The sequence below is a fragment of the Protomyctophum parallelum genome (assembly GCF_964188405.1).
Source record: "Protomyctophum parallelum genome assembly, chromosome: 2".
Lineage (NCBI taxonomy): Eukaryota > Metazoa > Chordata > Actinopteri > Myctophiformes > Myctophidae > Protomyctophum > Protomyctophum parallelum.
Genome location: NC_139699.1, coordinates 30,379,840 through 30,393,044, shown reverse-complemented (window position 1 = coordinate 30,393,044; position 13,205 = coordinate 30,379,840). Strand labels below are relative to the sequence as shown.

The window sequence follows — 13,205 nt, the reverse complement described above, 5'->3', positions numbered from 1 at the left end:
ACAAGTACACCCCCTGGACATGATGTACAAGTACACCCCCTGGACATGATGTACAAGTACACGCCCTGGACATGACACTAGTATGTCGCAGGGACTTACCCCCAATCCAAACTTTGATGCTCAACCTTGAGTGCGAAGCAGGGAGGCATTGGGTCCCATATGTGTAGTCTACAGCACAGTTGTGTGCAATTATTCAATAAAGAATTTGCATATCACCGCACCTCATCAAGCCTCCCGTATCGGCTCGATGTGAAACATGTTGCCTATGGTACCTATGGTACTTCATTTGATCCTTTCCCCTCACACCCGTGGAAGTGCAGGCTGTGCAGCCCCTCGTTTTTAGCACAAAAAATATGTTGAAAGCCTACTTTCCTCCTTCTAACACTATGTGGATCAGAGCTAACGTTATTCCAACTCCCAGTAGCAGTTCAAGGACCCGTCCAGATGACATTCTAACTAAACGGCCAACTAAAATGTAAAATCTGTTATGGCTGTTATTGACTGTATGTCCACGGAAGAAACACAGAGGTGTTTGCTTATGGTCATGTCACATATTTGCTGCACCAAGCCCCCCCAACCCTGTGGAATGCATTCCCCAAACTCTCAGAGACATGCCCCCACCATCCAAACCTTCAATATTGCTTTCCCCAGCTATTTAATTTATTTAATTTCTTAGTGTTTTTCCCCTAATAAAGTTGTTTTTGATTTCTCATGTCCCCCTTGTAAAGCATCTTTGGGTACTCAGAAAAGCTCTATATAAATTATTAATTTTGAGATATTATTATTATTACCCCTATTATTACTACAAAAACAATGTTTTATTGCTTAAACTTATGTATTCACTATTCATTGATTCACTAGTATACCAAAATCCATTAAGAAAATACTTCTCACAGTTCTCAGGTTCAAATATTGATATGCGATTAAAATGTGATTAATTGAGATAATTAATTACAAAGCCTCTGATTAATTAGATTTTTTTAATCGAGTCCCAGCCGTAATAATACATATATATATATATAATACATTTTTCCTCTTCCTGCTGTCGGTGTCCTTGTTTTTGGCTAAAAGCCACCAGGTATCCCATCTGTTTTAGTGTCACTGCACAGTATAATTGTCACTACATGGAGTAATGGTTTTCTAAGCAAAGACACAGCTGTCTGTGAACATGCATTCGTTATCATCATGATGTTCAGGTTTCACAGGTAATAAGTGTGCAGATGCACAGATTTACACAGATGGAGAATTGTGCCACTTACCAACATTCTTGTAGCAAGATGCCACACAGACTGTGTCAAGCACAGTTATGGTATAATGCCTAGAGCCAATGCCCATCTCTTCACCATGGAGTCTCTCTCTCTCTCTCTCTCTCTCTCTCTCTCTCTCTCTCTCTCTCTCTCTCTCTCTCTCTCTCTCTCTCTCTCTCTCCTCTCATTGTCTCTGTATCGCACATTTTTTCCTTATTCATATTTTCTGTACTTCTACTCTAGGGATGTTTTTGGTTCTCATACACAACTGCATAACTTCTATGTTATCAGCGCGCACACACTCACGCACGTGCGCGCGCAAGCACACACACACACACACACACACACACACACACACACACACACACACACACACACACCTAAATTCTCCTGGCCCTTTGCTTTGCTAACCAGAGTTAAATACTTAATTACTGTAAACAGCAGTTGAAATAAATCCTTGCATAAACATAAAAAATACTGCATGCTTTCTCACACACAATGTTACAGCAAGCTACAATATTATGTTGTTGTAATGCCCAGAGATATGCTTTTGTTGTGTGTTTAATTTCCCTGTAGGAAATAAAGGATCCATTTCTTTAGACATTGGTCTGAAATGAATAAGAACAAACTTCTTCTTTGACAGCAAATAGTCAACATATCAATGTATGATGCTGTAGTGATTTGTGACATTCAACATGGAATGGGCCAAACAAGGAGGTGTACAACAACATGGATAACACATTTACTTGATGCTTGTCTAAATTCTGCTCTGTTCATTTGTTTTCCCAGTCCAAGTCTCTGGTCCTGCTCCCAACCTGCAAGCGGTCTCAAATACACCTACCTCTGTCTCTCTAAGATGGGACATGCCCCTCACAGGCAACGGAGAGATCCTCACCTATAAGCTCTACTACACAGACAAAAGCGTGGGCATCGAACAGGTAGGAGCCAGGTCTCATATAGTAATATCACATTGATTTGTTCAAGAGCACCATTGCCTATTGTTCTATTGAAAGTACAACCAGGCCTTGAAGCTCGTGAGGCCAGATGCCCACGTTGAGCAGCTGATAGTCTTGTGTGTCGACAAGCGCACATTGTGGACAGAATTAGGTTAGGGTCATTAATCGGTTATTAAGTGAAATAAAAAAACAAAAAACAAATCACAGCTATTAGGGGCATGGTTAACTTCTTACATCGGCTGACAACAGCTGATTTGTAGTGTAAGGTCTGGAATAACAGTTTTAACAGTATGTCCCATTATAACCTGGTGGATATGTTCAAATGGCCCATTTGAACATATCCACCAGTTTATAAATAAGCAAGGTTCCCCTTTAATGTAATGTTTTGCTCAACATGCAGATGCAACGGTCTTTATAAACCTAGTTTTTTTTTAGCTCAAATGCTAAAAGCCAGGTAACATCACTTTGATACGCACCATAGCACATTCCATGGCAACGATTATGAGATACCTGATTTGACAGATTAATTCAATCTCATATTTAGCAGTTGTCTGCCGATGATGCAAACAAAATTATTATAACTTCCAACAAATGATGCTGTCGTAACTATCTACTTAATAATGATCACAGACCAGCTAGTGATTCTCATTTTGTATATGTGCAAAAGCAACTTCGCCCTGACTATACTCGACAGAGTGTCATCTAGCTGGTTAGAGAGTGAGTCAGCGCCGGCAGTAGTGGGTGAGTGAGCCAGCCAGGCGTTAAAAAGCCTTTAATATGATAATGGATGAAATGTCAGCCAGCCCACTGAGTAACGATGCCTCAGCTCTCTAGAGGAGAGAGAGAGAGATGAGACGAGATGAAGAGGCTGACTGAGGGTGGGATCAAAGTGGCCGACTGGGCGAGAAAAGCTCCTCTCTCGTATCTCCGAAAGAGAGGGTTAGAACAAAGGTGAAGACAAAGACAGTAGGAAATGTGTTAAAAGGACATGAAATATTTAAGGTCAAGCGGAGTAGGGGTGCTGTGATAATTCGTCACCAGACACGAGTGCTGAGGTTGTGATTGGACATCCCTGAAAGAAAGCAGATTTGTTTTTAATCAGCCTCCAGGTTGTATAACTAAGCTCATTGTCATTGTAGTCATCAATTGTGAAGATGCTACTGTCACATTTTGTATAATGTATAACAAACTTGGGGACACCTGAAACACCTGAAATAACCTTGTGGCTACCGTATGTCTAATGAAGGGTTACGACCGTAATGTTGCATTAAAGTGTGGATGATTGCAAGCTGTGGCAGTGTGTGGGACTCCAAAGAAATGGATAGATAATTACTTGCGCAAGCAGAGCGCGCACGTATTGTGGTCGGCTGGACGTATGGTATGCGTGGTAGGTATATACTGGATGTTTCAGATTACATACATGTATACATACAGACATTACCTTTTATCCACCCGACATTGAAACATATCTTAATTACGTCACCATCAACATCCAGTATATATACCTACCACACATACCGTACATACATACGCCAGCCGACCACAGTATAGTACTTTTAACTTACATACATGTATACATACATATACGTTACCTGTACAACCCAACCAATATTGAAACAAACTGACTTATGTCTTTCTCTTAGGACATAGACATAAGTGCTCTCTCCTACACCATGACTGGGTTGAAGAAGTACATGGAACACAGTTTTCGTGTGGTGGCCTACAACAAGCATGGTCCAGGGGTCTCCACGGAGGACGTCACAGTTCGCACCCTGTCTGATGGTTCGTTGCTTTATTAGATGGAAGCATTTATTTCTATAGGATGAAAAGAGGGATTAACCAGGTGCTCACCGGAGATATAAAAAGGTGATAATGGTAAAAAGGTGCTCACACGGATCAAACGGGATCAAAGCATAGAAAAAAGAGAGAAGATCCGGGCACTCAAAACTAAAGGTAAAAAGAGAGAAAAGCCTTTATTAAATTAAGAAGGCAATTAACTGCCAACATGTTTCGACCATTAACTGGTCTTCATCAGGGCGAGAATGAAGAACATCACCAAACACACTCATACTGACTCATTATTATAGCAACAAGAAACACAGCTTTGCAATGGGAAAATTAGCAGGCGTCAGAGGCACGTTACATTGATATGCATATAAATGCACTCAATCAACCTTGAGCTGCCACACGTGTGTGACAGCCAGAGGTGTCTATAGACGAATTCAGAAACGGTTCTCATGGTCGCAGCTTACGTAGTTCCTGTAGGCGGACTCGACATAGGATCGAGCTATCGAGCTAAGGATAGATCCACTCCAGTCTACTAGTGTTTTAAGTGGTCAAAGCAAACAGAGGAAAGTGTTAATTTAAAAGTGCCATGTGGAATTTACATTTCACATTCTTCTGTATGTTACTTACACAATCTCTTTTTTCACCATGCACTCTTGTTTTCTTCACAGTTCCAGGTGCACCTCCTCAAAACCTCAGCATAGAGGTCCAAAACTCAAAGGTAAGCCCTTGATTATGTTAAATCATTATGAAATAAATAAAATAAAAGGCATCACCTACAGTTAACAACCTCACTCTCAGACACAGTGGGTATATTCACATCAATAGATCATCATTCACAGACACAACACAGCACCCCCCCCCCCCCCCCCCCTCTCTCTCTCTCGGTCAGGTGATCAGATAGATTGCCCACAGGCCAGTGCGCACTCTTTCCATGTGATTAGGTGTGTCGGAGACCTGTAGCCCCAGCTGGTTAGGAGGGTGTGTGAACCCACATCGATTCTCTCATCGGCTAGAGAGTCCTCGATCGTCTGTCAGACAGCTTTAACCTCCCTATCAGTCTATCTGTATCTGCCAGAGACCGTGGGGCTCAACACTAAACAGGTTCTCAAAGAACTGCAGCCTCCCATTTGATAGTAGAAGCGAAACTACTGTAGCTGGGGAGAGTGCAAAAACATTCAGTATATAAGAGACTAGACTGCACTGTGAAATGCAGTGTTTGAGTATGAGTGTGTAAAAAAATACAAAATCGACCCATGAGGAGTTAAAGCTTCCTCTTCTACGCCGAATTTGAAAGACGGGTTTCCTAATATCTCAATAGAGCGTGCCTGCTTGCTCAGGGGATAAATTGAATCATCAGGTCAAATTTCCTGTGTCTAGGTGAGACATTGATTTGAGTGAAAGTTGGATTGGATGTCTGGTTAAATTTTTAAAGAAAGATGAATCCAATTCAGAAAGATGAATCTGATTCATTACAGCGCAACAGTCTTTCTAGAACCTCATTATATTCATAGAAGTATGAATAATTCAATCTTCAAAACCTTCCTGCAATGGACCATATCAGTCTACCGTTACGTTATACACTATATACGTAGTATGCCATGGTGAAGTTTTTGAGAGAAAAAAAAAGCGCATACCGTAATAATTTCATACATTAACCACGAGCGAGTGTATAGCCTATACGTGCGCATGACGCACAGCGAATAATTATGGTATACCATCTGAAATAACCTAGCCTACAGCACTGGACCATATTCACATGGTGGTCATTTTGCTTTTAGGTCATACTAGGAACCATACTGAAACCCTTACTGTACAACTGAACATTATATGTGCAGCTGACAGTGGTAATACTTATAGCACATGTCAACCTTATAAAAAAGACTTTGATGGGATACGTTTTCCCTGTTTTTCTTCCTTTAACATCTGTCTGTTTCCTGTGATTTTCTGAAACTCAATTAAACACATTTTCTAGTATTGGGAGAAGCGTAGGGACGTGCACAGCACGTGTAACTAACAAGCTAGGAAGAACACCATAATAGGGAAAATGGAAATAATTGAACTCACTTAACACAGATTTAATTTGTGTTATTCCCTTGACTCAAGATAGGGGGGAGGAGTGTGCGTCCATACTGTATTCAGGGGTTTTGTCGCATCACTGCAACAGTCGGGTAGTGTTAATTAACTGCTCTCCCACACTGAGTTACCCCCCACCTAGCTATCGCTGCGCACACACATGCACACACCATGCACGTGAGACTGAGCCCGCCAGCCAAGAGTCAGCATTCATCTCCCTGCCTCAGTATCCCTGCGGGGGAAACTGCACCACCACACATGCACTGCACGTCTCTCAACAGGACCACTCGGTATCCATTATTCATACATTTATTTCTTCCTAATGTGTCTATCGGTGTTGCATCACTGTGTTTGTCTTTCGGGGCTCCCCTGCTGTAACACTACTGGCAGGAGGATGGGAGAGGGGCAGGTGAGATAGTGTAGTTGAACAGTGAGTCACAGAGTTAAATTAACAGAGCTAGCTACGCAAAGGTCCGTGAGAGGTTTTATCTTGGCTGCAAAGCCCCAAGGTCACCGCTCCAGAAAAGCATTCAGGGGGCGTCAACTTGGGGGGGCGACAAGGTTGACGACTCGTGAGACAAGTTTTGACGGTTCAATGCCTAATATGTGTTCCCTGATAGGGAGTTCCTCCTTAGCGACGGTTCAATGCCTATCTGTTCCCTGATAGGGATTTCCTCCTTAGCGCATTAATGCCTCTTTATCCCGTTCATCATGTCTTGTTCTTATGTCAACCCCGGCAGAGCATCATGGTCCGCTGGCAGCCCCCGCCCCCTGGACTACAGAATGGGGAGATCACCGGCTACAAGATCCGCTACAGGAAAGGAACGCGGAAGAGTGAGGCTGCGGAGACCACTGGAGGCAGCCAGCTTTCACAGCTCATTGATGGTATATAGTATATACAGTACCAGTGAATTGGTTCTGTGATAATTGGGAATAGGGAGTAGCGATGCCTGCGGGTGAAGTTACATTATCTAGTCATGTTCTGTGAGATTGATAGCTTTGTCTGGCTATCGGCAGTATTTTAACATTTTGGGCCTTACAACTCAGGGCTGCATGTGTCTCATTTCTTTTTTTAATCAGTGTCTGACTAGCCTGGAACTCACCTATGCTTTTTATGGCATAGGCAGCTCCCGGCAGGATCCGCCGGGAGAAACTATATGCGCAACTGCGCGACATGAGACTAATTACTTAGAGCGACAGAGAGAGGAGTGTGTACATGTGTGCGTGTGTGTGTCAATTTAACAAAGGTGCAGACGGTCAGAAATCAGCAGAGAGTGAGCAATGTTTGCGCTACTCTATGCCAAATTGAACTGGTTTCTTTTCTCCCTGGAAATAAAAACGTCTGGGTTTCCGAGGCTAGTGTCTGACTGTCTGTAGTTCTGTTTATGAAGTCAGTTGGACTTTAAACACTCACCTACTGTCGGCATCGCTCATGCTCACCGCAGCCAAAAATGTGGACCGTTTCACCAGACGCACTCACTCAGCAATGCTGATTAATATTACATGTGGTCTCAGCAACTTTTTTTTAGTGGCCCAGACTCATGCTGCGTGCTGCATCAAAGAGAATGCACACTTAAAAGTTGATTTCTGAAGAGATTCTAGTGGTGAAACAGAGGGGGATGTTTGTCGGTTCAAAGGCATTTAGAGAGAGATGTTGTAGCCTGGGAGGCATGAGTGGTTAAGCAGTCCTCAGACACTGCCCAGAGGGGTGGCCCAGATTAGTGGGTAGAGACGAAGAGTTGATGGGATTAACATGTAGCATACCAACAGGGACCAGAATGATGATGATGATGGTGGTGATGATGATGAAAAACTATTTCAGCAAATTAACACAGCTACACATCATTTATTGTCAGCAGGCATTCCCGCCTATTTTGAATTCCAAATCCGGCCCCTGCTGTGAGACAGTTGCCTCCAAAATAGAAACATAGCTAATTCAAACATCAAGTGATGCTGCATCTCCCTTGGAAATATGTTTTCTTCCACCAGCTGCACCAGCACACTTCTGGCTGAACCAGCACACTTTCCCTGGAATAGCACATAGTAATCAGTAGAGAAAAATACAAGGGTGATTGCACTACCACAAAACCTGGTTTATTCCTGCCTGGGCACGCTTTAATATAGATTTCCCCTTTAAACCACGCAGAGAAATGTTGGGCATCTCCTGAGAAATATTAGTGTTTATTTTGTCTGTATGGTCATGTCCTAGTAAGTTGAATCGTTGAGTGGCTGAAGAGCCAGTAAGAAGTTGCCAGTGAGAGAGAAAAGTTGTAATGGAAGAATTTGTCCGAAGTCATCCCCTATATAGTGCCTCAAGTTGAAACATTGGTCTTTGGCTGATCTACTATCTATCCGATAAATATTGTGATTGTGATACTTTGAGTTGTCAAAGTAAAAGCATGTTCAAACATTCTTCAAACAGGATTCCGCCAAAGTGGAGAAAGCGGCACTCCAAAAATAATAATGCATGAGTAGCTCAGTTGACCATTTTCTTTAATTAAATTAGGATTAAAGAAAAGGGTCAACTGAGCTACTTGTCTTGCATTTTTACTTTGGAGTGCTGCTTTTTCCACTTCGGTGGATTCCTTTTCTGAGTATCACTTGTTAGCTGAGCTGAGCACACACGACCGAAAAGCCAAGCTGAGGACCTGCCCCTGCTCCACAGCAGTAGCAGTATAATTCCCCTTTGATAAAATATGGATATGGATTAAATGAATAGTTCACCCAAAAAACGACTTATTTTCTATAAATTGTTTTTGACCCATCCCTAAGCAGAGAAGTGTGTGTGTGTGTGTGTGTGTGTGTGTGTGTGTGTGTGTGTGTGTGTGTGTGTGTGTGTGTGTGTGTGTGTGTGTGTGTGTGTGTGTGTGTGTGTGTGTGTGTGTGTGTGTGTGTGTGTGTGTGTGTGTGTGTGTGTGTGTGTGTGTGTGTGTGTGTGTGTGTGTGTGTGTGTGTGTGTGTGTGTGACTGTGTGTGTGTGTGTGTGTGTGTGTGTGTGTGTGTGTGTTGTCGTCCCCCTAGGTCTAGAGCGGGGAACGGAGTACACATTCCGAGTGTCTGCTGTGACAGCGAATGGCACAGGACCTGCCACAGACTGGACCACCACGGAAACGTTTGAGAGTGACCTGGATGGTAACGCCAACTGATTTACACACCACACATGCATGGTCACCAGCCACTACAATACATTTGAATGAGCCATGAAGTAGCCTAAGACCTGAGGCCGATTCTACAACTGCCTTCTAAATCAGTAGTTCTCACACTTTTTCCGAAATGTTTAAAAATATATCTCGCAGAGCAGCACAAAGTGACGCGCTGTGAGCTTGTACATCTGCTATTTTTGAATGGCCAACGCATTTTTTTTTTTATAACACAGATGCTTTCCTGGTTTAATATGGGCTAAGCCATTGCAATATTAGGTCAGCTGACTCGGACTGCACAACATGCCCTGATTAACTGGGCATTTTCTCTTCCAACGCCACCAGAGTCCCGCGTGCCAGACATTCCCAGCTCCCTCCACGTCCGTCCGCTGGTAAACAGTATCGTAGTGAGTTGGACGCCGCCTGAGAACCAGGATATTGTGGTCCGTGGTTATACCATTGGATATGGAATAGGCAGTCCCCATGCCCAGACCATCAAAGTGGATTACAAGCAGCGCTACTACAGCATTGAGAATCTTGGTAAGAACAAACCACTGCTGTTCACTCCTTTTCTTTTCTTTTTTTTTTGGTTATATAACTGATGGAGGTCACGGTTCTCAGATTACACCCCAATTGTTTACTATTTCTTTCCTTAGACTTTTGTTTTCCTCTCTTAATGTGGTTTGAGTTGTGTAGCTAATGGAGCATGTTGTGTTTACACAAATATATTTGAATTGACTGTTTTCCGAGTGCATTTAAGTATAAACTCCCCCTGCAAAGGCTTATTTTGAGTTTTGTACTGGCATGAGCTGTACTTTGTCTTCGAATCCACCAAGGCCTTAAGAATTCGAGGCAAATAATGGTTAATACTGACATAACAATTCCAATTGAACACAGTATTCCCATGATGCATTTGCTTTCTTTGATTAGAACAGTGCCTTGTAGCGCAAACAATGCACAACATGAGGAACATCAAAATGTTGTTCCTCATGTGAATCCCAATGTAGGTACTGTAGAATTAGAAGATACTGAACCATTGTTTTCTTCCAATGTCATAACAATGAAGAGCACAGATGAATACTCAGTCAAGAATCATTACAATGGCAGCGATAATAAATTGATGAGCAGTGGTCTTTTTTTCCTCTAAGAAGATTAGAAAACCCAAACCATGGGGAAAACATTCTGGTGTTTCCTTTGGCTTTGCCAGATCCCATTGATCTATTAATTCAACTTTTATTACAATATTGGGCTCATGTCCTAAGTTATATTCTAGGATTAGGCATGAAGTTAAGAAAAAAATTAAAATCACACCCGTGTGAAGTGAGGGGTGCTAATATACTAAAGTCTAACTCATGTTGATTAGGTTGATTAGGTAATGGTGATGTAAAAAGAACGGTGCAAACACAAACATTAAATGCCATTAACAATAAAGAGACAATATGACATAAATTTTCCCTTCATTGTCAATGGCGTTTTTAAAACAAACATTAAACTAAAAACAAACATTAAACCTGTATATACGAGGGGCTAGCGGCCTAGCGCCCCTCAAAAATAAAATAAGCAGTTCTGAGGAGTGGATCTCAAGAGCATCAGCTTGATTAGCTTGCAGCATCCCATCCGTTTATCTTTCCGTTTCATCTCTCCCTTTCCCCCTCCCTTCCTCTCCCTCTCAGACCCCAGCTCCCACTATGTGATCACACTGAAGGCCTTCAACAATGTGGGCGAGGGGATCCCAGTGTACGAGAGCGCCATCACTAGGCCACAGTCAGGTAGGACTTACCCACCAAACCCGAATACGTACTACAAACACACAGGAGCACACGCAAGTACTTGCACTTGCTGCACAAAAGCAGCAATGTCGCTGATGAGATGCCCAACAAAATCTATATATCACATCAGTCACGCTACTCAGATTTTATTAACTTAGTTTATTAGGTAGAATATAGTACAGGCAATGGTACATCACAAAATATATTGTATTCCAACATGCTTGCTATCCCTGGTCCCAACGAAAGGTTCAACTGACATTAATATTGGCTTTCTCTCACCAGATGTCAATGGCTGGGTTTCCCGAACACATTTAGTGTAAGACTTGCAGTGCCACACATGCTCAGATGCCCTCTAGGCCGCACACAGAAGCCTGTGAACATAGACATTCCGTGCATAGATGTGCCACGCAATGATAGGCCTCAGGCCTGAGGTCTACCATTCTGAAATTTAATCTAATAATATTTTGACTGCTGGACAGCTGACAGTAGGCTCTCTTTACTCTTAAAAAAATATATATATATATATATATATATATATATATACACACAAATATAATAAATACATGTATATTTATGTATATATATATATTTTTAATATATGTAAAGAGAACCTACTGTCAGCTGTCCAGCAGTCCAAATATTATTATATCCAATTTCAGAATGGTAGACCTGAGGCCTACCATACCAGGCCTGAGGCCTACCATTGCGTGGCACATCTATGCACGGAATGTCTATGTTCACAGGCTTCTGTGTGCGGCCTAGAGGGCATCTGAGCATGTGCGGCACTACAAGTCTTACACTAAATGCGTTCGGGAAACCCAGCCATTATCTGAATGTGTCCAAGTCCCAAATCCTCAAGAATATTACTGCCGGTCTTAACCAAGTTTCTCTGCAATCCAATTGAAAATATTCTTTGTGACTATTGTCACACTATTGTCACACATCTGTAATTGGATGCTCACGGTCATATAGTGTCTTTGACATTGGTCAATAATAGGCAATATTGCTTGCATGGTACAGCAAGGTCTTGCAACAGGAGACAGCCAGAATTAATATTGTTTGAGAGCATTCAGCTTGGCTGGCTGCCGATCCATAATTATCTAACACTCAGATCATTGCTCTGCTTGACAATAAGCAGTAGAACTCGAGCCACGCTGTGCCGTACATGAGATCATAAACATAATGAATGAAACACTGTCTGTTTGAGGTGGTTGTGTGTGTGTGTGTGTGTGTGTGTGTGTGTGTGTGTGTGTAACTGTGTGACTGTGTGTGTGCGCGTGTGCATGCGGGCATCTCAGAATGTGGGCCGTACCTCATGTCTTCAGGAAGTCAACCTCCTGTCTCCCAACTCTGTTTTAATCGTACCAGTTTGTCTTTGACTCAGCACCATTTCACCATGCACCGCTGTGCCAGAGGGGGGGTGGGATGCCGGAAGACAGGAATATCATCAATATGCTGCATGGGGCAAGCAGCCTATATACACACTCAAGCAACACACACACACAACAAACCCTTGCATCCACACATTTTTCAAAAGAAGATCTCTCTTCTTCTCGATCACACACAATACACACACATGCCGCCACCAGCACACACAAGCAGACCCCCTGTCGTGGCTTTGGCAGCCCTTCGTCAGAAGTTACCAAAGCCCACTGCCATCATCTGCCACTGAGTCCTCCAGGGTGCATTCCCGCTAGTTTGTTCAAGTCAGGATTAAAAAGATGAGCTGACCTACATTTTTTAAAAACAACTTAGAAATCTTGGGAAACTTTACTTGAAATCCTGCTTGGTTGAACCTTTTACAACACGTAATATCTGCATTGAAAAGCGTAAAAGATGAGCATGAGATTCTAGGGTATGTTATTGGTATTGTACTGTTCTGAAAGTTGGGCAACTCTGACCCCTCAGTGTGTCTCCGCAACCACATGAATACTTCGATCACTTGCACGCATGCACACGCATGCACACACACACACACACACACACACACACACACACACACGCAATCGAGCAGTCCAGACCATATAAAAAAGAATATAACGAGCACTCATGTGCTACACAATGAGGTGTCAAATGGGGTGAGTTTGAGTACCACGGTCCAACAAGTAGTTGGTAATTGAGGAGGCATGCAGCCCCTCGTGGCTGACTGACCACTGGGGGGTTCTGTTATTTTCATGGCCACTGGACCATGGTCAGAGTTTGGAGCACCCAAGCGGCTGACTGATGCAGAGC

General features: G+C 42.8%; 1 protein-coding gene across 4 annotated transcripts in view; it reads left to right on the top strand.

Annotated features, from left to right (window-relative positions):
* neo1a (neogenin 1a) overlaps window positions 1-13,205 on the top strand; it is a 193,068-nt gene that overhangs the window by 159,429 nt on the left and 20,434 nt on the right. For all 4 annotated transcript variants that reach the window (XM_083759839.1, XM_083759838.1, XM_083759837.1 and 1 more), the window contains exons 10-16: window positions 2,037-2,185; window positions 3,847-3,985; window positions 4,660-4,709; window positions 6,805-6,949; window positions 9,086-9,196; window positions 9,550-9,744; window positions 10,878-10,973. In XM_083759839.1, the coding sequence (XP_083615965.1) occupies window positions 2,037-2,185; window positions 3,847-3,985; window positions 4,660-4,709; window positions 6,805-6,949; window positions 9,086-9,196; window positions 9,550-9,744; window positions 10,878-10,973 (885 nt within the window). The remainder of the gene's footprint in view (window positions 1-2,036; window positions 2,186-3,846; window positions 3,986-4,659; window positions 4,710-6,804; window positions 6,950-9,085; window positions 9,197-9,549; window positions 9,745-10,877; window positions 10,974-13,205) is intronic.